A 27,932-nucleotide genomic window follows, 5' to 3' on the forward strand; every position below is an offset into this window, starting at 1 on the left:
TGAGACCATATGCCGTAATCGACATCTAATTGGTGTGCATGGCTGTCACCCCAGGAGGAAGCCTCTTCTGAAGATGGTACACAAGAAAGCCCGCAAACAGTTTGCGAAGACATGCCAACAAAGCACATGGATTACTGGAACCATGTCCTATGGTCTGATGAGACGGGCGGGCTTTCTTGTGTACCGTCTTTAGAAGAGGCTTCCCCCTGGGGTGACAGCCATGCACACCAATGTGATTTTGAGTACGGCTTATGGTCTGAGCACGAATAGGCTGACCCCCCCACCTTTTCAATCTCTGCAGCAATGCTGACAGCACGCCTGTAACGAGTCACATGACATTTTGGAGGGAAAATGACAAGCAGTACTGAATTTGGACATTTAGGGATGTGCATTTTTTCATAGGGGTGTACTCACTTTTGTTGCCAGGTGTTTAGATATTAACGGCTATATTTTGAGTCATTTTGAGGGGAAAATAAATTAACTCTATTATATAAGCTGCACATAGACTTCTTTTCATTGTGTCAAAGTTTCATTTTGTCAGTGTTGTCCCATGAAAAGATAAACTTAAATATCTGCAGAAATGCGAGGGGTGTACTCACTTTTGTGATACACTGTATTTAACAACAGTGTTTGTCTTATATTTTGAGCGTCATGTGTAGTGTAAGCATTAAGTATGAGAAGAAAAAAATGGCTACAAAATAAAAGTGTGTGGTCGTCACACATTCCAGCTAGTGACTTTGTAGAATAGTGCTTTGAGAAGTCGTGCTTCATAGGTGACAGTGTTCTTGCCCATTTGGACCCGAGACTCCTCTAGCGGCTGCTCAATGATGGCAGGAACCTCCCGTCCGTACTCTTCAAAACACGAAAAAAAAAGCTATTTGTGTTCAGATCATATATGGAAAAATCATGAATGAAAAAAAAGTCACCTTCACAGTTCTCTAAGAACTGAATGCACTCCTGGACTACCACGCCCTTGAGCGTGATGATGTGCTTGGACATATTCTCCAGCAGGGACAGGAAACAGCGCTTGGCGTAGAACCACGTGTCCGTTCCCAACTGCGCAAATAAAACATCGAGTTCAGTGTTGTAATTCTTTGAACGTCATTGACCAGTCAAAATGGATCGGTCATCTCGGGACTGAAACTGAAATGGAACTGAAAGAGGAGCATTCATAGCCAGTCCTTCCAGTGTAAATGAATTGGATGTGTATCCTTGTATATATCATACTGTACTATAAATAAATAGATTTAAAAAATTACATTTAGAGTGCTATTGGGGACCAAGTGTATTTCTGTTTTTATTCATTTTTAACTTTATTAACTTTGGTTAATAAAATTTATTAACATTTTATTGATTTAAAATTTTATTTATTCATTAAAACATATGAAGTCAAATATATTTTTTAAAAATACAATAACAATTTACGTATTTTCTGCACTATAAGGCGCATCTTCAGTGAATGGCGTATTTTATTGATACATAGCAGTGGCGGAACAAATGTAAAAAGGGCCCGTGTGCATCGGGTAGCAACGGGACCCCCCTCGTACGCCAAGGGGTGGTTGAGATGCGTGACTCGCGGGCCCTCTAAGAGTGCTAGCAGAATTATTTTAACACTTGTACACAATATTAGGGCTCCGTACATCATCTTACCTTACCACATCCTCTTTATGCCCAAAAACCAGGCACCCTAGAGACCTGTACCCCCCCTAGGCTCCGCCCCTGATATATAGGGTGCACTGAATTATAAGGCGCAGTGGTACTAGTAGTAGTAGTAGTGTTTGGCGTTAGGGTATCCATCTACTCGTCGGAGCTGCGCTAAAAGGATGGTCATGCCATGATATGATCCGTATGTGTATGTACATATATATGGCGGAAAACACTCAGGTGACTTGAAGTTCCGCTCTGAGACCCCCAATTTGGCCAAATTTCAAAATTGTCCTACAGTGGGGCAAATAAGTATTTAGTCAACCACTAACTGTGCAAGTTCTCCCACTTGAAAATATTAGAGAGGTCTGTAATTGTCAACATGGGTAAACCTCAACCATGAGAGACAATGTGGAAAAAAAGAACAGAAAATCACATTGTTTGATTTTTAAATAATTTACTTGCAAATAATGGTGGAAAATAAGTACAGTGCCCTCCATAATTATTGGCACCCCTGGTTAAGATGTGTTTTTTAGCTTCTTTTTTTTTTTTTTTTTACCTCAAATAATATGGGACCTTAATGGAAAAAAAGAGAAAAATCCAACCTTCAATACAAGTGCATTTATTCAGTGGGGAAAAAAATCCCACATAAAGAAATACTTATTTGACATCAAATAATGTGTGTCACAATTATTAGCACCCCTGGTGTTAATACTTTGTACAACGCCCCTTTTGCCAACAAAACAGCACCTAATCTTCTCCTATAATGTTTCACAAGCTTGATTTTGTGTCTGGTGAACCATTTCTGTGTAGTTTTAGCCATATGTTTAGGGTCATTGTCTTGCTGAAAGACCCAGTGACGACCCATCTTCAGCTTTCGTGCAGAGGGCAACGGATTTTGATTTAAAATGTCCGTTATTTCAAAGCATTCATGATGCCATGCACCCTAATAACGTTCCCAGGGCCTTTGGAAGCGAAACAGCTCCACAGCATCACTGACCCACCTCCATACTTCACAGTGGGTATGAGGTGCTTTTCAGCACACGCATCTTTCGTGGCACGCCAGACCCACTTAGAGTGTTTGTTGCCAAAAAGCTCAATCTTGGTCTCATTTGACCATAGCACACGGTCCCAGTTGAAGCCAAAAAGCTCAATCTTGGTCTCATCTGACCAAAACACACGGTCCCAGTTGAAGCCTGGGACACTCTAAGTGGGTCTGGCGTGCTACAAAAGATGCGCATCCTGAAAAGCACCTCATACCCTGGACGTGTACTGGCTTCAGCAGGGGGACACGTCTGGCAGTGCAGGATTTGAGTCCCTGGCGGTGGATTGTGTTACTGATAGTAGCCTTTGTTACTGTGGTCCCAGCTCTCTGTAGGTCATTCACTAGGTCCCCCCGTGAGGTTCTGGGATTTTTGCTCACCGTTCTTGTTATCATTTTGACGCCAAGGGGTGACATCTTCCATGGAGCCCCAGATCGAGGGAGATTATCAGTGGTCTTGTATGTCTTCCATTTTCTAATAATTGCTCCCACAGTTGATTTCTTTACACCAAGCGTTTTACCTGTTGCAGATTCAGTCTTCCCAGCCTGGTGCAGGTCTACAATTTTGTCTCTGGTGTCCTTCGACAGCTCTTTGGTCTTGGCCATAGTGGAGTTTGGAGTGTGACTGAATAACAGATGTCTTTTATACTGATAATGACTTAAAACAGGTGCCATTAATACAGGTAATGAGTGGAGCCTCGTTTGACCTCGTTAGAAGAAGTTAGACCTCTTTGACAGCCAGAAATCTTGCTTGTTTTTAAGTGACCAAATACTTACTTTCCACTCTAATTTGGAAATAAATTCTTTAAAAATCAAACAATGTGATTTTCTGTTTTTTTTTCCACATTCTGTCTCTCATGGTTGAGGTTTGCCCATGTTGACAATTACAGGCTTCGCTAATCTTTTCCAGTAGGAGAACTTGCACAATTGGTGGTTGACTAAATACTTATTTGCCCCACTGTATATGCACGTGTGACACAACATTGGAACGCTTAAAATCTTAATTTTCTGGGGGAAGAAAAATTTTGAACAGGAGGGCATTTAAAAAAAAAAAAAAAAAAAAAATTAAACAGCGAAACCATAACTGGAGGTGAGAGCATGAGAGGGCATAATTAAAGACACCATGATTTTAACGATATATTATCGTGCACTAACCTTGTTTCGATCCAAAAACTCCATGTAGCATGTATCACTGAGTGTCAAGACGCAGCTGTGAATGGCCACAGTAGGATTTTTGGGGGATTTTATGGGTGAAACATGGTAATATAACAAAGGTCGCGATGCAGAAATCACAGACCTGAAGGAGTGATCGAGATTTTATTTTTCATATATTTACCCTTTTAAACGTTTTTTTCTTTCTTCAATTTTTCTTTGTTTGGATCGATTATCACTTGAAATATTGAGGGAAATGCGACAGTAACAAAAAAATACAACTAGGCGATAGTTATGATGTATATATCCATGACTTATTTACAGACACTATTTTTTTCATTGTGACGTAATTTGGTCAAAAGTTTAAAATATGTAAGTGAATAATTTTTTAAAGTCGTCTTTTTTTTAAACTAAATATTAGATATCAATTAATGATTCTAAGCTAAAAGTGACAAACATTATGAATAATAAATATAATTACTTACCTTCTATTTATGCCTGAGTTGAAACAAAAGCGGTTGCGTGGTGTCTGTAAAAGTGGGTCTCCAGTGTAAAACGGACATATTAAAAATAGTTTGGGGGCTTAATGTGCCACGAAACCGCTATGGCAGCATATAGACATATTGTTCTATCAAAGACAACAGTTCTTTTGGCTTAAAATACAATATTTTATCTTATAGAGGGGTGCAAGAGCAGAATTAGCTTTTTCCGCCTTGTCCATGTTTTCCGCCATATATATATATATATAAGGCGCATTGGATTATAAGCTACACTGTCGGCTTTCGATAAAAATTGAAGACTTTTAGATGCGCCTTATAGTGCGGAAAATACGGTAATAACAAGATGATATAATTATAAGTGAAACATGGTGTCCACATACTGTATGTGTACAGTACATTTTAGATAATGTAGGTCATGCTTGTTTACCAAATGTTAATATTGCGGTCTACATGACCCAAAATGTGATGTCCACATTTGTTGTCGTCGGGTCTTTATAGGGTTATTTTTCTTTTTTTAAATTAAAAATAGTCGCTTGTCCTGTGAAGGGTTAAACATATGGAGGTAGATTTGTGTCTTTATTATTCAATCAAAAAAAAAAGTTGCTTCGATCAAATAAAAAGTTGCTTCAATCAAAATATATATTTTCAATCGAAGAAAACGTCACTTCCATCAAATAAAATGTGTTTGAATGCAAAAATAAATTTGAAACTCAAAAAAATATATTTGAAAACTTTTTTTCTTTGATTGAATTATTTTTTTTTTGATTAAAGTCAAGTTTTTTTTTTGATTGAAACACCATTTTCGATTGAAGTCATGTAATTTTGCGTTTGGACCACATTTTGGCTAGGACATTTGTGTCTTTATTATTCAATCAAAAAATAAATAGCTTCAAACAAAAAAATATATATTTTCAAAAGAAAAATCACTTCAATCAAATTTAAAAAAAAAAAAAAACAATCGTAGAAAAAAAAGGTTTGAATGTGAAAAAATATTTGAGACTCAGAAATTCGCATTTGAACACTTTATTTTTCATTCAAACTGTTTTCTTTGATTGAAGCAATCCTTTTTGTGTTTCAGCCATATTATGGGTATGACATTTGTGTCAAAATCATTCAATCGCAATAAAAGTTCCTTTAATCAAAAAACTATTTTTAATCAAAGAAAAAAATCATTTGCAAAAACTTTTTTTTTTTAAAATATATTTTTTATTTGAAATATATATATTTTTTTTATTGAAGTGTCACTTTTTTTGAAAAGCAAAAAGTTTTAAACTCTTTTTTTTTTCAAAGTGGAAAAAGTTTTGAACACACTTTTTTTTTTTGAAGTGGAAAAAGTTTTGAAGGCACTTTTTTTCGATTGAATCATTTTGACACAAAGATTCAACTTCAACGCTCTACCTAAAAAAAAGTGTGTTCAAAACTTTTTCCACTTTGAAAAAAAAAAAAGTTTAAAACTTTTTGCTTTTCAAAAAAAGTGACACTTCAATAAAAAAATATATATATTTCAAATTAAAAATATATTTTAAAAAAAGTTTTTGCAAATGATTTTTTTCTTTGATTAAAAATAATTTTTTGATTAAAGCAACTTTTATTGCGATTGAATGATTTTGACACAAATGTCCTACCCCTAATATGGCTCAAACACAAAAAGGATTGCATCAATCAAAGAAAACAGTTTGAATGAAAAATAAAGTGTTCAAATGCGAATTTCTGAGTCTCAAATATTTTTTCAAATTCAAACCTTTTTTTCTACGATTGATTTTTCCAAAAAAATTTGATTGAAGTGATTTTTCTTTTGAAAATATATATTTTTTTGTTTGAAGCAATTTATTTTTTGATTGAATAATAAAGACACAAATGTCCTAGCCAAAATGTGGTCCAAACGCAAAATTACATGACTTCAATCAAAAATGGTGTTTCATTCAAAAAAAACTTGACTTTAATCAAAAAAATAAAATTCAATCAAAGAAAAATAGTTTTCAAATATATTTTTTTGAGTTTCAAATTTATTTTTGCATTCAAACACATTTTTTTTGATTGAAGTGACGTTTTTTCTTCCATTGAAAATATATATTTTGATTGAAGCAACTTTTTATTTGATCGAAGCAACTTTTTTTTGATTGAATAATAAAGACACAATTCTACCTCCATATTATGGAAGGGTTAAACACGTTTTTACAAAATATACTCAATTGCGATTAATCTCATATTTGTACAGCCAATCCAAAAAACAAATATAAAGTTGCATAGATGTTTATTTTCAATGCCTTAGTAATGTAAATGTGTGCTCTTTAAGAAAAATGACAACTTTTATACTGTTTGTTGTTGTTCTATAATTATTATTTTGTAATTAATTTCTAAATTATTTTTAGTTAATGCTTAGACAACTGTTTTGAAATATTCATTCATTTTAATGAATTGTGCTCTGTCTTGAAGCATATTATTCTTAATTGAACCTATTTAGAACCAGAACAATGAAACTTGTTCAGTGGCTTCATGTTAATACGCTATTAAAAATGAATGCTTTTAAATCATTTAACATTGAACTCATCCAGTCTTAGTGAAAGCACGTCTTTACCTTCTTGTTGTAAGGCTCCAAGCTCTTAATGACGCGAGAAATGCCAAAATCGTAGTTGCACCTGGCGCAGTACAAAGTGCTGTAAACAAAAAGAAAATGCAATTGATATAACAACAATAGAAGGAGAAAATGGTTTATAGGCGTTAAAAGTCACCCAATGACTAGGTTGACGATGCACAAGTGGAATAGTTTCTTGTCAGGGTCATCGTAGGAGATCTGCTCCTCCTCCTTTTCGATCTTTCGCATCAGCTCCTCAGCCTGGAAGACATTTTAATTGTTTTGGTTCAAGTGGGTGATTTGGAAGGGATACCACTGCAGTGGAGTTACCTCTTCATTCTGGCTGATCATGATGTAAGACACGCACAGGTTTGCCAGGACCACAGCGCTGACGTTCAAAATCTGCATCCACAAAACAATTGATATAACATTTACAGAATATTTGTACTTCTGAAACTTATTTTACAATGGCAGAGCCACCCACAGGCCCCATTTTAGGTTGACTTTCATGGCCATAGATTGGACATCTGTCGTCGTCAATGGCAATGAAAGAATTAAAAAGAACGCAGGAAAAAGCACTGCAAACATTCAAAAATCTTTATTTGGAGAGGTTTGAACTTTGAAGGTCTGTCACAATTAATCAACTAATGGACAACTATTTTTGATAGTCGATTAATTGTTTAGAAACATTGTTGGCTTAAAAAAAATCAAATCAACCTTTTCGAGCCTCTTAAAAGTACATACTTTATATATACAGTGGTATGAAAGTATCTGAACCTTTGGGAATTTCTCACATTTCTGCATAAAATCACCATCAAATGTGACCTGATCTTTGTCAAAATCACACAGATGAAAAAACAGTGTCTGCTTTAACTAAAACCATTCAAAAATGTAAAGGTTTTCATATTTTAATGAGGATCGCATGCAAACAATGACAGAAGGGGGGGGTAAGTAAGTGAACCCTCTGCCTAAGGAGACTGATGCCCCTTTCCCACTGAAACTAGTGGGTCAAAGCGCGTTTTTTCCAAGCCAATGCAACCCACTAGCAATTGGCACCTTTCCCATTGACAAAAAAAAAAGCTGTCTTTTTTTTTTTCCACCCGTCTAACCCCCCACCCCTCCTCAGCCGTGCCTAAGGGCACGTGACGTCACCACGCTAAAATGCGCGTCGATAAGTGCGACCATATTCATTCAATTCAAGAAAGTAAACAATGCAGAGCAACATGGAAGCCTCCTTTCCGTTTGTGTTCTCTGTTTTCATGCTTTTTACTGCCCTCAAAATGATCGAAATGCAGCAAAGGATCAACATTGGCGACTGGCACGTTGTTATGCTGCATCACGTAAGATCCTACGTCACCACGTAGATTAGGGTGTTGACTGTCGACCCGGGGTTTTGCTTTCACACTGCATGACGATCAGAGCCAAGGTGGTTTTAACGCGGGTCGCTTGGCGGGTTGATTGACACGGGTCGAGGCGGGTCGCTGCACCTTTCCCACTGCCACCAAAAGACGATTGTTAGTGGGTTGACGTGGGTTTTTTTGGCCAGTGGGAAAGGGGTATGAAAGAGCAATTGAAACCAGCTTTTACCAAACAATTTAAGTCAGGTGTGTGCCCAATCACTGATGAGTGGTTTAAAGCTGCCCTGCCCACTATAAACTACACACCTGGTAAAAACGGTCCTGATAATAACTTATAAGCATTGTCTGACTTGCATCAGGGCTTGGTCAAAAGAGCTGTCTGAAGACCTGCGATCAAGGATCGTTGATTTGTATAAAGCTGGGAAAGGCAACAAAACCACCTCTAAAAGTCTGGATGTTCATCAATCGACAGTCAGAGAAGTTGTCTACAAATGGAGAGAGTTTGGCACTGTTGCTTCTCTCCCAAGGAGTGGCTGTCCACCAAAGATGACAGCAAGAGTTCAGCGCAGAATACTCAGAGAGGTAAAAACGAACCCTAGAGTAAAACTATGGCCAAGAATGATGCTCATTCCACTCCACGGAGGAAGCCACTGCCATCTAAAAAAAAACATTGTTGCTCGTTTAATGTTCGCAAAAAAGCTCTTGGACACTTCACAGACGTTTTGGCAAAATATTTTGTGGACTGATGAAACCAAATTTGAATTGTTTGGGAGTAACAAACAACGTCATGTGTGGAGGAAAAATGGAACAGCTCATCAACATCAACACCTCATCCCCACCGTGAAGGATGGTAGAGGGAGCATCATGATTTGGGGCTGTTTCGCTAACTCAGGGCCTGGACAACTTGCAATCATTAATGGAAGAATGAATCCAAAAGTTTATCAGGATGTTTTGCAGGAAAACCTAAGGTTGTCTGTCAGACAGTTGAAGCTAAAAAGAGGACGGATGCTGCAACAAGACAATGATCCAAAACACAGAAGTAAATCAACTTCAGAATGGTTTCAGAAGAACAAAATACACGTTCTGGAGTGGCCAAGTCAAAGTCCAGACTTGAACCCCATTGAGATGCTGTGGCATGACCTAAGGACAGCGATTCATGCTAGACATCCAAGGAATCTGACTGAATTACAGCAGTTTCGTAAAGAAGAATGGGCCAAGATTAGTCCTGATCGATGTGCCAGACTGATCTGCAGCAACAGGAAGCATCTGGTTCAAGTTATTGCTGCCAAAAGGGGGATGGTGCACAAAATATTAAATGTGATGGTTCACTTGCCTCTTTCCCCCCTTTGTCATTTTTGCATACTACACTCATCAAAATGTATAAATGTTTGGGTGGTTTTAATTAAAGCAGACACTGTTTTTTCATCTGTGTGATTTGACAAAGATGAAATCCCATTTGATGGTGATTTAATGCAGAAATGTGAGAAATTCCAAAAGGTTCAGATAGTTTTTCATACCACTGTATTTTTTTGGGGAGGGGGTATAATTTTTTTTTTTACAATATAAAAGAATAAAAAAGGTTAAGACAGTAAATATTTGTTTTTTAAATGTATTAATGTTTTATATATATTTTTTTAAATATTGTACTTAAAAAACTGAAACAAACAATAAGCACATGTTTTCATTTATTTCTCTTTTATTTCTAGGGGGCAAAAAAATAATCCATGAGGAAAGCAGATGATTATCTTTGTATTCAATCCAAATGAGATATTTAGTGCTGGAAAACAAGTTACGGTAGTTATATTGTTACATAATATTAATGGTCCAACCTTTTTGGTTCCAGTGCACATTTCTATCTAAAAATAGTCCATGGCAGCCCTACTTTGAACAAAGAGGCACCGAAAATGAAATGACGCCTAAATAAGGAACATCACGCAAAGAAAAAAAACAAAACACGGCACGCCGCTTTGACTATTTTTACCGGCGATTTGGATGTGCACAGGCACTCCCGCACGCTACACTGCTCCACCTGTGCACAAAGGTCAAACGTCAACTGACCTCTTGGAGCTGTCTCCGTTTTTCATCGGCGCCACTCACGTTGGTGTAGTGCTTCTTGACGATGGGCTCGTAGAAGCTGATGGCCTCTTTGTACTTGTTCTGCATGAAGAGCACGTGGGCTACGTTCAGCTTCCACGTGTCGTCCTCGTTGCACACTTCCATGGACTTGTGGAAGATCTTCTCCACCATGGCAAAATTCTCACGGTTCCAGTAGATCTTTGCCTGGGCCATCAGGACCACAATGTACCTGTGGCCAAGAGTTAAGAGGAAGTTAACACAATGACTAGGTATGGTATAATCCACACGTGTGTGTGTGTGTTCTTACTTCTCCTGCATGGTGTCGTATTCCTGGAGGGCTTTCTTCTGCCCGTCGTCGTCTAGAGCTGTCTTAGCTTCCTGCAACTGCCAACACACGTCAATCCCAGCTAAATAAGTCTCATGTAGAATCCAAGACAAGTAATATCATTCAAAATTTTTGGGTTATAGTGTAGCTGGTTGATCTGGGGAAAAAAAGATCAATTTTGTTTATCAATCCTTTAAGTCAGTCCAAAGTCCGGCCCGGGGGCCAAATGCGGCCCCTGGTCAAATTTCATCCGGCCCCCAGCCTCTGTCATAAAATCAATAACGTCTGGCCCGCACACAGACTTAATAAATTGGTCAGAAGTACTGCAACCAGCATATGAAGTAGCTTACACACGAAATGCTGCCCCTCATTTACCCATTAAAAGGCAGCAGCACTTTAACCCTTTATTGCCAAATGTATCACGTTTGATACACCTAAAATTTCATGATTTTGAGACTAATTTAGAATTTTGACATTTCTTTTTGAGAAAAAAAAAAACGATGGATGCAAGTCAACACATGCATTTGCAGGTTCTATGAGAGAAAAAAAACATGATTTAGCATGGGTTATTGATATTAGAGTGCTTACTACACATTCATTTTGACTTTTCTTTTTACAAATTTGAAAAAATGGTTTCATTAGGACCTTATTTTTCAAATTTTGGGATTCTCTGATAATTGCTTCATGTTGCAGGTATTAAAGGGCTGGGCACCTTGCGGCGATTGGCCTGCCCACGTATACCTAACGTATCCTGACGTATCCTAAAGTAATCCTAACATATCATAACGTTTCCTAACGCCTGTCCGATATATACGAATGTTTTTCGTAACTAAAGCTAACACTTCCGCGGGGGAAAGGCATGAGTGCCAATCGAGAGAGCGGATGGAGCGAGCGGGTCGACGTAGCACAGCCAATCACGAGTAAATGCGAAGATGACCGGCGAGTGTGTCATAGTCAGCGCAGCCAGTCACGAGCGAGTGCTGAAGAATAGCGCCAACCAAGTCCAAGTCGGCGCAGCCAATCACGAGCGTGGCCCCATTGGAGACGAGCAGCATACTTTAGTGGAGACTAAAAAGGGTCGCGCTTGAAGACCAGGAGCGAGAGGCAAGGGGGGAAGCCCCAAAGAAAAGGCGGTTTAGAGAAAACCATGAGTACAAATGCCAAAAATGTGTAAAAAAAACAAACAGACAAAAAAACCGCACCACAGGTCACAGCCAGGTAAAGGGAATATGGTACTGTCCTGCTTCTGGCAAAACCATAGAGGAGTGGAGGAACATGCTCACAATGTAAATATAATTAATAAACATTCAAACATTGACATTTCTTCAAAACTGAATATTGTTTATTTTGCTTGTGTGATTTTTTGCTTTTTATATTTTAAATATGTGTTTAAAATTTGCATGTTGTAAATAGTTCGTGTTGTGAATAATTCCCACCTTTTTCTCACAATGTAAAATCCATATTTTTGGACATACGTGATGTTATTTTTGTTGTTGAAGAATTTCCAGTTGTTATTAGTGTTATATTTGTGGACATGAATAACTGTTATGTGTTTAAAATGACATAATGGTGGAGATACATAAATCTCATTTTTACGTTAATGTAACATTGTGAACATTTTCTTTAATACATTACTTTACAATCATAGTTTTCTTTGTGTGTGTAATTGCAATTGAAATTCCTCCTTACTACTACATACATTTAGGCCCCAAACAAACACACAAAACAAAACAAAATCTGATGACGTATTGTTAATAATTAAAGATTTGATTGTTTAAAAAAGAACAACAACAACATGTGACTGTAAGTCACCGCTGACGTAATGTGTGAAGGAATAAAGTTTGATTGAAAAAAAAAAAAGTGACAGGAAGTCACCACTGTTCTGGCTAGCGGTGGTTCGATTCCAGCTGGTGACGCATCCCACCCCCGTCCTCCCATTGACTTCTTTTCGTCTTTTCTGCTGTTTTCGTGGACATTCGCCCAATTTTTTTCATTTTCTCTCCCATTTTCCCCCTCTTTCTTTTCCCTCTTTCCCCCGCTCAGGCTGGCTGTTATGCCCTGGCCCAGGGCTAAGCAACATTACCCTGTGTGAGCCATTACTTCCATTTTCTAAAATAGCGACAATCAACAAAAAAAAAGAAAGTTGACTGTGACGGCCGACGCTTCAAGGATAGGTTCAAGGATAGGTGGAAATTGGACTATTTCTTCACTAAAATACGCAACAACTGTGTCTGCCTCATTTGCAAAGAGACTGTCGCTGTTTTTAAAGATTTCAGTGTTAGCCGATATTACCAAACAAGACACGCTGACATGTATGGCAAGATTACAGGGAATATTCGCAGCGAGAAATTGAAGCAACTTGAAGCTAGTTTAATATCACAGCAGTAGTATTTCGCAAGAGCCCGAGAGTCGAAAGAGAACGCCACAAAGGCTAGTTGTAAGATTGTTGAAATTATTCAATTTAAAAAAATAATAAAGCAAATGTGACACACTGAATGGCTTGCTAAAATTTGCTTAAATATATTGTTCTACGTAAAGGACGTCAGCCAAGGTCGGCCCCCCACATTTTTACCGCACCATATCTGGCCCTCTTTGCAAAAAGTTTGGACACCCCTGCTTTAAGTTATCAGAACTATTTTACATTATATATATATATATATATATATATATATATTATTATTATTTTATTATTTTTTTTTTTACATGGTTTTTAAGGAATCTGGACTGAAAACTTGAGAGGAGTTAAATTACATCAAGTTAGCAGCGCTTAAGCAGACAACATGCCAAATTGTGTATATTTGAAACAGCATCCATTAAATCAGTGCTTCTTAATTATTTTCTTTTACGCCCCCCTCAGGAAGATGCAAACGTTTCGCGCACCCCCAACTCTGCTGCCACTGTAAATGGGCTATATGTATATATACATACAGTGCCCTCCATAATTATTGGCACCCCTGGTTAAGATGTGTTTTTTAGCTTCTAATATTTGTTTTTATTCAAATAATATGGGGCCTTAATGGAAAAAAAGAGAAAAATCCAACCTTCAATACAACTGCATTTATTCAGTGGGGAAAAAAATCCCACATAAAGAAATAATTATTTGACATCAAATAATGTGTGTCACAATTATTAGCACCCCTAGTGTTAATACTTTGTACAACCCCCTTTTGCCAACAAAACAAGGTCTGGGGACTAAGATGGCCATGGGAGGAGCTTGATTTTGTGTCTGGTGAACCATTTCTGTGTAGATTTGGCCATATGTTTAGGGTCATTGTCTTGCTGAAAGACCCAGTGACGACCCATCTTCAGCTTTCGGGCAGAGGGCAACAGATTTTGATTTAAAATGTCCTGGTATTTCAAACCATTCATGATGCCATGCACCCTAACAAGGTTCCCAGGGCTTTTGGAAGCAAAACAGCCCCACAGCATCACTGACCCACCCCCATACTTCACAGTGGGTATGAGGTGCTTTTCAGCATGCGCATCTTTCGTGGCACGCCAGACCCACTTAGAGTGTTTGTTGCCAAGTTGAAGCCTGGGACCGTGTGCTTTGGTCAGATGAGACCAAGATTGAGCTTTTTGGCATACATGTATACATGTTTTTGGATAGTTATTTTGAGATTTTAGGGGAAACCAAGGGGTACTTAAAGGGTAATTTCCAACCTACGCGGAAATTTGGGTTACATCGCCAGTGTAGGAACCGAACTAGTTCGTAACCAGGGGACTACCTGTACATTAACTAAGATGAAAAGAACGGTCTCTCAAGTTCTGCGCTGACCAGATTGCGTCCATGGCTTGGCTACTGGGAGGTAGTGAGGTGCTTTGCGAAGAAGTATATAATGACAGTAACGTGTTGTAGTAGAAGTTCCGATGAACATTTCTTGACACTGAATGTTTCCGTGTGTGAATATTGTTATGAGAGTTAAATACCCTATGCTAATTTCTAATAGCGCATCAATAGCGTCTTCTATTGTATATTAGCATTGGGCTAACATGACAGATCCTTCTCCGTTGCTGCCCCCTCCCTTTGGAACTTACTCCCTAAACCCATCCGTACCTGTTCAGACCTTCCCACATTCAAAAAAACTGTTAAAAACTCACCTTTTTAAACTAGCTTTTAACTTATTTTCTTTGTTTTGTTCTGTTCATGTTGTTTTCCGTTTTTGTTCCTACTGTAAAGCGTCTTTGAGCATTGGTAAACGCGCTCTACAAATAAAATGTATTATTATTACTATGTTTTCAGAAAAGTGTGTTTTGTATTTGAATTCAGAGTATGTAATTTTCCCTGTTAGGCTTATTTTGTTTGACAGTTTACCTTGACTTGATAAATAATAGCAATGTTGGATTCTTTTTGAAGGACTGTTCCTATGGACTGTTGTTTGCTGTCTGTCAAATTTTAATCCGGCTGCATTTCCACCACATTTGATAAAATGTGTCTCAGCTGATCAAATTTTAACGATCATTTATTTCCCTATCCCTGGAATAACAGGACACGCACCGGCGCTTCTGGTATAGATGTTATGGTTACATCTGTGGTAAAAGGACAGGAGAAAAAGTTACTAGGCAACCTGCTTGGCCAGTTTGCGCAGCTTCTCCGTCATTTTGCCAATCATGTCGTCAAATTTTCTGAATGCCTAAACACACACAAACACAGATACATTTATACTTTTATCATATTAGTCATTAATAAACGCATCTGACTGCTATTGTACCTCCTCTGGCGCCGTCTGGCAGGTCAGCAAGGCGTCGAGAAACTCGTACTCATACTAAAAACAAGAATTCAGCGAAAAACATTCATATTGACGAAGGTTCTTTGGAAACGGACCACAAAAAAGGCACAGATAATTTGAGTCGAACTCACAGGGGAGAGCAATTTGTAGGTGAGGTGTGCGTTTTCCGCCAGGACGTCAGCTGCCAGATCAAAATACTGCCAAGAAACTAGCGTCAAATTTGATCACGACTTCCAAATCTGGATTCTCGGGTGATGTTTTGTGTACACACCTCATGTTTGCAGTAAAGCAGCAGCAAGTTCCCAAAAGTGACGGGCGGGAAGGCCGGTTGCTGCAGCAGGAAGGCCAACTTTTCAAAGCCTTGCGACGGCTTGCTGTCCATGTTGAGCAGAGCCTGGTTGTGCAGGGTTACTGTGTCCAACTCCTAAGGGACACACACACAACACAGTCGAAATGGATTTTGGATGTCTAGCACAGTCAATGGCAGCCAATGAGTTAAGGACACACCTCCTCGGTTCTGGGCGGCATGTCCGTCAAAGCCTCCTGAGCTCCTTTCACTGCAAAAGTTTTTTTTGTTGTTGTTTTTAAGTGCCATTCTTTAAATGTGCAGTTTGCGGCTCTCTCTTACGGTTCTTGAGCTGGTACTCGATGGCAGCCTTGAGGTTGAAGGCCTCCACCAATGCCGTCTGATGCAGCACCAACGTGTTTCCCACACTGCGGACATCGATGCCCTCAGTCGTTAGGCCCACGCTCAGCTCTGTACTCAGGGACACCCACAAACCATTACATAGACAGTCGACTAATCAACGATTATTTTTGTTACTTATTGGCTCCTCTGTACAGTGGTATGAAAACGTATCTGAACCTTCACACAGATGAAAAAACTCTGCTTTTACTAAAACCACCCAAACATTTATAGGTTCATATTTTAATGAGGATAGTATGCAAACAATGACAGAAGGGGGAAAAGTAAGTGAACCCTCTGCCAAAGGAGGCTTAAAGTGCAATTTAAACCAATTTCTACCAAACATTTTAAGTCAGGTGTGTGCTCAATCACTAATGAGTGGTTTAAAGCTGCCCTGCCCACTACAAAACAAAAACCTGGTAAAAATTGTCTTGATGAGAAGCATTGTCTGATGTGCATCATGGCTCGGTCAAAAGAGCAGTCAGAAGACCAGCGACCAAGGATTGTTTATTTATATTAAGCTGGGAAAGGAAAAAAAAAACATCTCTAAAAGTCTGGATGTTCATCAATCGACAGTCAGAAAAGTTGTCTACCAATGGAAAGAGTTTGGCACTGTTGCTTCTCTGCCTAGGAGTGGCCATCCACCAAACATGACGCTAAGAGTTCAGCGCAGAATACTCAAAGAGGTAAAAAAGAACCCTAGAGTGTCTGCTAAAGACTTACAGAAATCACTGGCGCAGTCCAATATCTGTGCACACATCAACTATATGTAAAACTATGGCCAAGAATGGTGTTCATGGGAGGACTCCACATTGAAAGCCACTGCTGTCTAAAAAAAACATTGTTGCTCCTTTAATGTTCTACCAAACAATCTAAGTCAGGTGTGTGCCTAATCACTGATGAGTGATTTAAAGTTGCCCTGCCCACTATAAACCACACACCTGGTAAAAAGTGTCCTGATAATAAGCATAGTCTGATGTGCATCAGGGCTCGGTCAAAAGAGCTGTCTGAAGACCAGCGATCAAGGATCGTTGATTTGTATAAAGCTGGGAAAGACAACAAAACCACCTCTAAAATTCTGGATGTTCATCAGTCGAAAGTCAGAGAAGTTGTCTACAAATGGAGAGAATTTGGCACTTTTGCTTCTCTTCCAAGGAGTGGCTGTCCACCAAAGATGACGGCAAGAGTTCAGCGCAGAATACTCAGAGAGGTAAAAACGAACCCTAGAGTAAAACTATGGCCAAGAATGGTGCTCATTCCACTCCACGGAGGAAGCCACTGCCATCTAAAAAAACACTGTTGCTTGTTTAATGTTCGCAAATAGGCACTTGGACACTCCACAGAAGTTTTGGCAAAAATATTTTGTGAACTGATGAAACAAACGTTGAATTGTTTGGGAGTACCACACAACATCATGTGCGGAGGAAAAATGGAACAGCTCACCAACATCGACACCTCATGCTCACCGTGAAGCATGGTGGAGGGAGCATTATGATTTGGGCCTGTTTTGCTACCTCAGGGCCTGGACAACTTGCAATCATAAATGGAAGAATGAATTCAAGAGTTTATCAGGTGTTTTGCAGGAAAACCTGGAGCCGTCTGTCAGACAGTTGAAGCTAAAAAGAGGATGGATGCTGCAACAACATAATTATTCAAAGTTCCAAAACATAGAAGTAAATCAACTTCAGAATGGTTTCAGAATAACAAAATACACGTTCTTGAGTGGCCAAGTCAAAGTCCAGACCTGAACCCCATTGTGATGCTGTGGCATGACCTAAAGCCAGTGATTCATGCAAGACATCCCAGGAAACTGACTGAACTACAGCAGTTTTGTGGAGACGAATGGGCCAGGATTAGTCCTGATCGATGTGCCAGACTGAACTGCAGCTACAGGAAGCGTCTGGTTGAAGTAATTGCTGCCAAAGAGGGGGGTGGCACAAAATATTAAATGTGATGGTTCACTTATTTTCCCCCCTTCTGTCATTGTTCGCATACTATCCTCAATAAAATATGTAAACCTATATATCTTTGCGTCGTTTTAGTTAAAGCAGACACCCTTTTTTCATCTGTGTGATTTTGACAAAGATAACATTTGATGGTGATTTCATGCAGAAATGTGAGGAATTCCAAAAGGTTCAGATAAGGGCTGCAGCTATCCATTATTTTAGTAGTCGATCAATCGATGAAGTAGTTAGTTCGAATAATCGAGTAATCGGATAAGGAACATAAAAAATTAAAATACCTGAGCTGAGCTTCCAACAGTATAAAAAAATAAATAAATGAGGATCCATGTACAACAAAAGAACAATTGGCTAAAGTCCGCTGGCTTAAATGCTATAATATGCAAACAATTGTTTAATTTTTTTTTTTTAAATGGTTCAGACTCATATTCCCACATTAAAAAAAAACAACAACAAAAAAACGGCTAAGTATACCAAAAATATAAATTACGAATGCATTAAAAAAATTAGCTCAAACAAAAACTTGGCTTATGTTGGTCTTAACATAGAGCAGCTGAATTCAGCCATGTAAAATGAGGCAGACTGGAGGGCAGTGTATCCACCCAAATCAATAAAACTAAATGCAAACACTTTCAAAATAAACCATTACAACGCCACTTTAATTAAACGAATACTCGAAGCAGAAAAATTTAATTCAAATCTTTTTTTCTAATCGAATACTCGAGTTAATCGACTAACCGTTGAAGCACTAGTTCAGATACTTTTTCATACCATTGTAAATCATTTATTTATGGTTAAATGAGCCTGGGCGCATAACAAAATGCACATTTTGTGGCCCCAAACGCTCAGCCCCATTGCCTCTGCCTTTATGTAACAAATCTAATCAAATAGTCATCTTGAATTCCAACGTACTTCCAGCAAGACTGTTATTTTAAGCATAAGAATACATCTTTTTTTGGTTACCTGGATGCTCCCGGATGCCTCGCTCAATGATCTCGCCAATGTATTTGAGGGCCTGTGCGTAGTTGCTGAGCCTGTAGTAGCAAAGTGCCATGTTGTACGACAACGCTAGTACAGGGAACAAAAAACAACAGAGAAATATTGTACAACTCTTTTTTTCTTTCTCAAAAGTTTAAGTGTGTTGGCTTCTTACCAGGCACATATCCAAGCACCTGCATGGCCGAGGAGAATTTTTTGCATGCGTCCTCGTATTTGCCGTCCTGGTACAGCAGGCAGCCCATGTTGTACACGTAATCAGAATCTTCAGGGGGAAGCTGCTCCACCAAAGACTGCCAACATGCAATTAGCATCAACTCAACTATTACTGCTACTTACAGTGATCGAATTACTAATATAAGTGTAACAAGTTTAATTTCCACATGAGCTGATGAGGTGAGGATCAAGGTTACCTTTGCAGCAGAGTAATTTTCCTCAAAATATTTAATAGAGGCTTGAAGTTTGATCATCTGAGAAGGGAAAAAAAAGAGTGTTTGACAAAAATAACTAATCATTTGTGTTGTTGATTAGCTTGTGAGATTGGGATCTCACCTTGGTGTGGCTATTGGGCGTGTCCAGGGCGAAGGAAGCCTTGTAAGCCTCTGGGTAGGAGCCCGCCTTGTACAGACTCTGGGCATAGTAGACCCGGTAGTCCTCCACCTCAGGGTGTAGCTGCGTCAGCTGCTCATAGCACTCAGCCGCACTACTGAAGTCCTGTACGTGATAGTAGCAGAAGCCCAGCAAGGACAGCGCAGCACGGGACTAAGGAAGACAAGACATTTCCAGAAATATTAAGACTATCCGTACATGTCTTAGAAATATTGGACAGCAAAAGTGAGACTTACACCTCAAAAATCTGCGTCATACGGCCTTACCACTTAACCAACGTGCTCCAGCAGTCTGATCAGACACGTCTTATGAATTTGAATGTTCACATTTCACATCAAAGTCACATTCATTTTTTTCCTTCAATATATTTGAAGTTGTGAGCAGGATGATGAGACGTGCTTGTGATCAAACACTTACCCTGGTGTGCTTTTGAAGTTGGCTATTGAGGATGTGAATGGCCTCAACATACTGGCTGTCCTTAATCTGCAAGACAAATCAGTATTAATATTCCTCGAGGCTACACATACATTTTAATTTTCCAGAAACAAATTGGTCTTGAGCTGACCGATAAACTTCCCTTTGTAAATAAAACTGGGAATTTTGAGTTCCAAGCGTTTGCTAGGTTAAAAAAAAACGTATTTAGTTTTAACGTATGTATGTTTTCAAGACAGCGATCTACGCTAAACTCAGCAATAACCAGCAACTTCGCCCTGTAAACTTCATATCCTTACCAGTTTATAGATTGTAGCCGTGTGCTCCCCGTCTTTTATCGTCATCATGGTGCCAAACGTATCGTTTTCACGGCTTCAAACGAACCAAAATCCGTCAAATTTATTAAAAACGAGCACCGCTAATTAGCCAGTTAGCTAGCTGCGGCGATAACACAGAGCAAGCGAATTTGTGTTACCTAGCAACCTCCCTCACCGGAAGTCCGCGTTTTTGACGGACATGTTTTACAACCAATCATCTATGAGGATACAGCAAGTGCTATTTTAAATCGTTTGTTGTGGAGTTGAATCATTTCAAATAACAGAATTTCAACTTCTTCAGTAATGAAACAACAATGCCATAAGGTGGGGGAAAAAATAAAATGGTTATAGCAATTTTTAAAACAGCCGTATCTGTTTTGCCTAGTAACAACTAGGCATGAACCAGTATGAAATTCTGACTGTATGATAACCTAAAGCCAAAATATCACGATTTCACGGTATCACGGTATTGCAATTACAGCTCTAAAATGTGTTACTTTGAGATATCTGGTTTTAAAAATAAAATCATTGAACAGGATTTTTATTTTTCAAAACATATTAGCTAATTGGAACATAAGTATAATGTTAAGTTAAAATACATTTTTAAAATAACAAAAAATAACTGAAATGTTCTAATTAAAATAGATGCAGTCCTTTACGTGAGAGTAAACCCACAGCCATAGCTCAATATTATTACCATCAGAACAAAAATAATTGAATTATTTTCCAGAAAAAGCAAGTGTGTATGACTCGTATCATGTTTACAGTAGGGGTGTCAAACGATTAAAATTTTTAATCCAGTTAATTACAGCTTAAAAATTAATTAATCGTAATTAATCGCAATTAATCGCAATTCAAACCATCTATAAAATATGCCATATTTTTCTGTAAATTATTGTTGGAATGGAAAGATGAGACACAGGATGGATATATACATTCAACATACGGTACATAAGTACTGTATTTGTTTATTATAACAATAAATCAACAAGATGGCATTACCATTATTAACATTCTGTTAAAGCGATCCATGAATAGAAAGACTTGTAGTTCTTAAAAGATAAATGTTAGTACAAGTTATAGAAATTTTATATTAAAACCCCTCCTAATGTTTTCGTTTTAATAAAATTTGTAAAAATTTTCGATCAAAAAATAAACTAGTAGCCCGTCATTGTTGATGCCAATAATTACTTACACAATGCTCATGGGTGCTGAAGCCTATAAAATCAGTCGCATTCAAGCGCCAGCAGAGGACGGCAAAACTCCGAAAAACACAACAAGTACACATTTCACTGTGCTGTCATTTTAATGTTTGAGCGGGGCATGTGCGTTGATTGCGTCAAATATTTTAACATGATTAGTCTAAAAATTAATTACCGCCCGTTAACGCGATAATTTTGACAGCCCTAGTTTACAGTATACAAAACTCTCTTTCTCAACACAGACAGAAGTCAGAGTGAAAAAAACACGTTTTACCACAACTAGACACACTAAATACGCTGCAGTTAAATTCTCGTAGCTGGTGGGAAACGTTCATAATTGTGTTTACTAACCTTTTATTTTGTGTAAATGCGAAATCATATTGGAGGTATTGCCTCCTCGGCAGCCACCCTCCGCAAGCATGTTTTACATGTCGGTTGGCCCTCCTTCTCTAAGCCGCGGCCGTCTGTAACTTTTCTGTTGCCGTAAGTATTCCCATACCAGCGATTTCATTTTCGATGGGGGAAAAAGTTCAGGAGTTTCACCTCCTCCAGTCATCGTGTAGCACAGCTGACTCACTAAAACTGAGCAACAACCAGTGGGGGAGGATTGAGCCTTGCAGTTGCAAGTGAGGGATTCACCCTGCATTTTTGGGACATATAAACCAGCTAATACCTTAGGGACAGCGTGACAGAAAATTTTTGCGGTTTTTGAAACCGTGACGTTTTCATACCATGGTATACCTTGAAACTGGTAATCGGCTAGGGGTGTGACAAAATATCGAAATGGTGATATATCGTGATGCTTTGTATCGCACAAGGTTTATCGATATGCTCCTGTCAAGAATCGAGATATCATTTTAAAAAGGTGTTAATGTTTAAAAAAAAAAATTACCATCAAGTTGCTACCAAAATCTTCCACCATAATTGTGTCTCAGTTAACTCTAAAGCCTGAGTTATGCTCCCGCGTTGCGGTGACGGCGCAGCGACTACGGCGTCATTCGACATTCGATAGTTCTGCGGTGAGGGAATGCGTTGCTCTGTAATTCACCGCCAAGCCACTAGAGGGGTGTCGCGTTATGTTTGTACGGTTTTGGGGCATGCTTGTTGACTTCCGCTAGTCTAGTTTAACGGAGAAAAAATAAACAATGCAAGATGGAACTCTTGATTGTAAATCTTCTGCTCATCAACATTGAATAAATGTTGAACATACAAATGTTGAGGGGCAGGCGACGCAGAAGACAGTTTCGAGGTGGTCTGGACGACTTCTGATGCCGCACAGAGTTCTCGACTCGGGTGGAGAGAGCTAGCTGTGGCGGCTAGCTTCAAACTGGCGTCGAGCACTGCGTCCAAGGTCTGCAAAGCCCTCCAGCCCGATTTGTTTGCCGTGTCCTACAACCAGCCAGTGGGAAGGCATACCAGATTTCTGGTGTCTATGGAACTTCCCAAGCTGCGTTGGGAGCCTTGATGTTAACGTTATCATAAAAAGCACCGAGGCACTCTCAATCAGTGATGATGCATCATGTGTGAACTGTCTGTTATTGAAAATTAAAGATCAAAACAACTCTTTTGACACCAAATCTGTGCTTTATTCTTCATATACTTGAAGTGTGACACGTAAATAAGTCACAGACTCATAACAAACATATGTACACAATAAATGATGAAGTGCACCAACCAAAAATACGACATAAAGTGATAAAAAGTTGGCAGTTTTTGGCCGACTGGGTCACCGCTTCGTGTGGCCACTCGATTCCGAACACACACGTCTCGGTGGTTCTTCCATTTTTTTTTTTTTTTTTCAATCGCCGACCTTGCCATTTGGCAATCATAATAATGTCTTGACGAGACTTGCTCTTCGATGATACTCCCGTCGGCTTGGTCCATTTTTGCGTGTAGAAAAATAATGTTTGATTCTATTCTGCAATGGCGGTCATTTCGCGCTGAACCAGAAACAACAGTCTGGGCGGACCAATCACAGTCCGTTTTCGCCACATCATACGCGTCTACGCGACGCGAAGGTTAGAAAATTCGAGAGGAGCGCGTCAGGCTACGGCGCAGGGTCGTAAATCGGGTCTTCCTTGAAGGCGCAGGTGTGACGCGGAAGTATAACTCGGCCTTAAGGCTGCCATTGACGGTGCTCGACGCTCGATCCATTTAGACTGGGAACGTTCGTTCATTCAAAGCCAAACCATTCACAGTCATTCGGTCCGATTTTCGGGGCATTTACAGGTCACTTGCTGTTCATTTTAGGGCATTTACAGGTCATTTCCTATTGAGTTTGAGTAACTGCCTATTTATTTGGGTGATTCCCAGGTCACTTCCTGTTCGGTAACTCAAAATAAACAGGAAGTGACCCATAAAATACCCCCAAATCAACAGGAAGTAACTGAAAATCAACAGGTAAATGACCTTAAAAGGCCCAAAATTACATCATTGCCTAGCATTGGTTGCCACTGACGGCCATAGACGTTCAATCCGTTTGAAATGGAAGGGATGGCAGCGAATGAACACCCTCCCAGTTCAAATGGATTGGACGTCTACTAGTGATAAACACACAGCCAAAGGATGAAAATTGTGTTTTTCTGTTTATTTGTTGTTTGTAAAAATTCCTAGAATGATTTCCTGACCACTGTATCACCATATCGTCAGATCATCGTTATCGTGAGCTTTGTATCACAAATCGCATCGTATCGTGAGGTACCAAGAGGTTCCCACTCCTATAATCGGCACATGTCTAGTAACAACTGGCCAGTGCCAGAAAATCTATTTTTTTAACGTTTGCTAGCTTCGTAAACTCCGGTTTAAATCGGTACGTTTTATCATGAATAATGTACTACAAACACACGTCGTTACTGACAATAAATATAAGCTAACTCTATACAGTTGTGGTCAAAAGTTTACATACACTTGTGAAGAACATAATGTCATGGCTCTCTTGAGTTTCCAGTTATTTCTGCAACTCTGATTTTTCTCTGATAGAGTGATTGGAACAGATACTTCTTTGTCACAAAAAACATTCATGAAGTTTGGTTCTTTTATGACTTTATTATGGGTAAACAGAAAAAAGTGATCAAATCTGCTGGGTCAAAAATATACATACAGCAGCGCTAATATTTGGTAACATGTCCCTTGGCCATTTTCACTTCAATTAGGCGCTTTTGGTAGCCATCCACAAGCTTCTGGCAAGCTTCTGGTTGAATCTTTGACCACTCCTCTTGACAGAATTGGTGCATTTCAGTTAAATTTGATGGCTTTCTGACTTGGACTTGTTTCTTCAGCATTGTCCACAAGTTCTCAATGGGGTTTAAGTCAGGACTTTGGGAAGGCCATTCGAAAACCTTAATTCTAGCCTGATTTAGCCATTCCATTACCACTTTTGATGTGTGTTTGGGGTCATTGTCCTGCTGGAACACCCAACTGCGCCCAAGACCCAATCTTCGGGCTGATGACGTTAGGTTATCTTGAAGAATTTGAAGGTAATTCTCCTTCTTCATTATCCCATTTACTCTCTGTAAAGCACCAGTTCCATTGGCAGCAAAACAGCCCCACAGCATAATACTACCACCACCGTGCTTGACGGTAGGCATGGTGTACTTGGGGTTAAAGGCCTCACCTTTTCTCCTCCAAACATATTGCTGGGCATTGTGGCCAAAAAGCTCGATTTTTGTTTCGTCTGACCACAGAACTTTCCTCCAGAAGGTCTTATCTTTGTCCATGTGATCAGCAGCAAACTTCAGTTGAGCCTTAAGGTGCCGCTTTTGGAGCAAGGGCTTCCTTCTTGCACGGCAGGCTCTCAGTCCATGGAGATGCAAAACACGCTTGACTGTGGACACTGACACCTGTGTTCCAGCAGCTTCTAATTCTTGGCAGATCCGCTTTTTGGTGATTCTCGGTTGAATCTTCACCCTCCTGACCAATTTTCTCTCAGCAGCAGGTGATAGCTTGCGTTTTCTCCCTGATCATGGCAGTGACAAAACAGTGCAATGCACTTTATACTTACAAACAATTGTTTGCACTGTTGCTCTTGGGACCTGCAGCTGCTTTGAAATGGCTCCAAGTGACTTTCCTGACTTGTTCAAGTCAATGATTCGCTTTTTCAGATCCATGTATGTATATTTTTGACCCAGCAGATTTGATCACTTTTTTCTGTTTACCCATAATAAAGTCATAAAAGAACCAAACTTCATGAATGTTTTTTGTGACAAAGAAGTATCTGTTCCAATCACTCTATCAGAGAAAAATCAGAGTTGCAGAAATAACTGGAAACTCAAGAGAGCCATGACATTATGTTCTTCACAAGTGTATGTAAACTTTTGACCACAACTGTATATATGTAATATAAGCTAACTAACCTTGCTAATTAACAGTCAAAATAACACCTCTAAAAACGTATGATAACAGGAAATATTTTGTTTCTTTCCTCACCTTTAACCCCCCCCCCCCCCCCCCAAAATTTACCACTTTACGTCAACTACATTTTCTCCTCAGGTTTGCCTGAAAAAGTAATTTTTGTTCTCAAGTTATTTTCTAGGCAGTTCAAATGAATAAAACAGACCTAATGTACCTTTTGACAATTATTCTACATCCTCCGTCCAAAAGCATAACGGGAGGGGAAAAAAACAGTAACAAGCTTTTTTATTTTTCATTTTATTTTCCTTTTTAAGTCAAGTGAGTCATTTTAATAAATAGGAAAAATAATCCCAATAAGCAAGCCAAAGGATGTGGAGCCTGGCGTCTACATCCAAACCACAGTGTGGGCCTCCCAAACGATGGCCAGAACTTGACCGCAGTGGATGTGTGTGTTTTTGACATTAAGCCTGCAGAAGGGTGTGTTCTCGCTTTCTTTCGGTGAGCATTGCTGAAAGTGCCAGACGTATCAGAGTCAGACGACAGACGAAAGGACCTCAGGTGACACGCTCAGGTGGCAGGTATGTGCACCCCCCCCCCCCCCCACACACATTTGTTTATAAAGAACAATCCTTCAAAGAACAGCTGAGTTTTAATGCTTCCTCTTTTGATGGGAACATTGCACAGCGCTTGCATGCTGGTCTTTAAATAGTGTCATTGGTCTCAAATGTTGTGGGAAAAAAAAGGATAAATCCCTTATTTAACTCAAATGTGGGATTACAGGAAAGGTAAACCAAGCCAGATGGATAGTGTATTGGAGCAATCTTGAGTTATCATTATTCTTTTTTTCATTAAAACAAGATTATTTTTAATTTTGTAAATACAGCGTATACAGTATATAATATATATATATTAGGGATTAGTGCTGCAACGATTAATCGATTAACTCGAGTATTCGATTAGAAAAAAGTATTCGAATTAAATTTTGTTGCTTCGAGTATTCGTTTAATTAAAGTGGCGTTGTAATGGTTTATTTTGAAAGTGTTTGCATTTAGTTTTATTGACTGGTCTGCCTCTGTTCACATGGATGAATCCAACTGCTCCCTGTTAAGACCAACGTCAGCTAAGTTTTTGTTTGAGCTCATGTTTTTTAATGCATTCATAATTTAATTTATTGGTATATTTAGCCGTTTTTTTTTGTGGGAATATGTATCGAACCATTTGTTAAGAGCATTGTTAAAAAAAAACAAAAAAACTTTAAAATTTTATACCATTTTAGCTAGCGGACTTTTTCTATGTAAGTTAGCCAATTGTTCTTTTGTTGCACATAGATCATTACAAAAAAATATATATATATATATACCGTTTGAGGCTCATCTCAGGTATTTTAATTTTTCATGTTCCTTATCCGATTACTCGATTATTCGAACTAACTAGTCCATCGATTAATCGACTACTAAAATATTCGATAGCTGCAGCCCTATTAGGGATGCACTGAACTGAAAAGTCTAAGTCGAAACCGAAAACCAAATATAAGAAAACTGAGGTTGAAAACTGAAGCGTATTATTAATCAAAATATTTTTAATTATTATTCAGATTTTATTTATTTATTTATTTTTAAATTTATTAATTGTTTTGACATATGGATTCTTAACGCCTAAAGTTACACCGTATTTGTTTGATAATATTTATTTGGTACTGACATTTCAACAATATACAACATAAAATAAGATTAAACACAAAATTAAATGCTTAACTTGACCCACTATAAAGTAATAAACATGTTCAAAATGCTATTGTGTTCATATTATTTGCTATTGGTTCACAGACATTATTTTTTTTTACTGTCTGTATCATTTTTTGTTGTTCTGTCACTTTGTGTTTCCGGATGGCAATTGAAGGGATCATTTTTAAACTTCTCGCAATGGCCCATGAATGCAATGCAACCCTGCAGTCAAGTCACTGTGAGAAAACAGCTTG

General features: G+C 38.8%; 1 protein-coding gene across 1 annotated transcript; it reads right to left on the reverse strand.

Annotated features, from left to right (window-relative positions):
• Nucleotides 1–246: 246 nt before the first annotated feature.
• ift70 (intraflagellar transport 70) lies at nucleotides 247–20,558 on the reverse strand. Its single transcript, XM_057860500.1, has 19 exons — nucleotides 20,385–20,558; nucleotides 20,071–20,136; nucleotides 19,597–19,806; nucleotides 19,458–19,514; nucleotides 19,202–19,337; nucleotides 19,012–19,116; nucleotides 16,031–16,159; nucleotides 15,910–15,959; nucleotides 15,674–15,826; nucleotides 15,534–15,599; nucleotides 15,385–15,438; nucleotides 15,241–15,306; nucleotides 10,655–10,731; nucleotides 10,369–10,576; nucleotides 7,244–7,315; nucleotides 7,071–7,174; nucleotides 6,917–6,995; nucleotides 927–1,056; nucleotides 247–852 (listed from the first exon to the last, which is right to left on the reverse strand). Exons 1-19 carry the CDS (start codon nucleotides 20,430–20,432, stop codon nucleotides 716–718), a joined length of 1,947 nt encoding a protein of 648 aa, XP_057716483.1. The 5' UTR covers nucleotides 20,433–20,558; the 3' UTR covers nucleotides 247–715.
• Between the last annotated feature and the right edge of the window lie 7,374 nt (nucleotides 20,559–27,932).

The sequence above is a fragment of the Corythoichthys intestinalis genome, chromosome 16, assembly GCF_030265065.1.
Source record: "Corythoichthys intestinalis isolate RoL2023-P3 chromosome 16, ASM3026506v1, whole genome shotgun sequence".
Lineage (NCBI taxonomy): Eukaryota > Metazoa > Chordata > Actinopteri > Syngnathiformes > Syngnathidae > Corythoichthys > Corythoichthys intestinalis.

Bases quoted from the DNA above. Each gene is read 5' to 3' on its own strand.
- ift70 (XM_057860500.1), bottom strand. From the start codon at position 20,432: ATGATGACGATAAAAGACGGGGAGCACACGGCTACAATCTATAAACTG. The intron at 15,600-15,673 runs GTGTGTACACAA...GTTTCTTGGCAG, and splicing joins TGCTTTACTGCAAACATGAG to TATTTTGATCTGGCAGCTGA. The intron at 1,057-6,916 runs GTAAAGACGTGC...TTATTTGCGCAG, and splicing joins TGGAGCCTTACAACAAGAAG to TTGGGAACGGACACGTGGTT.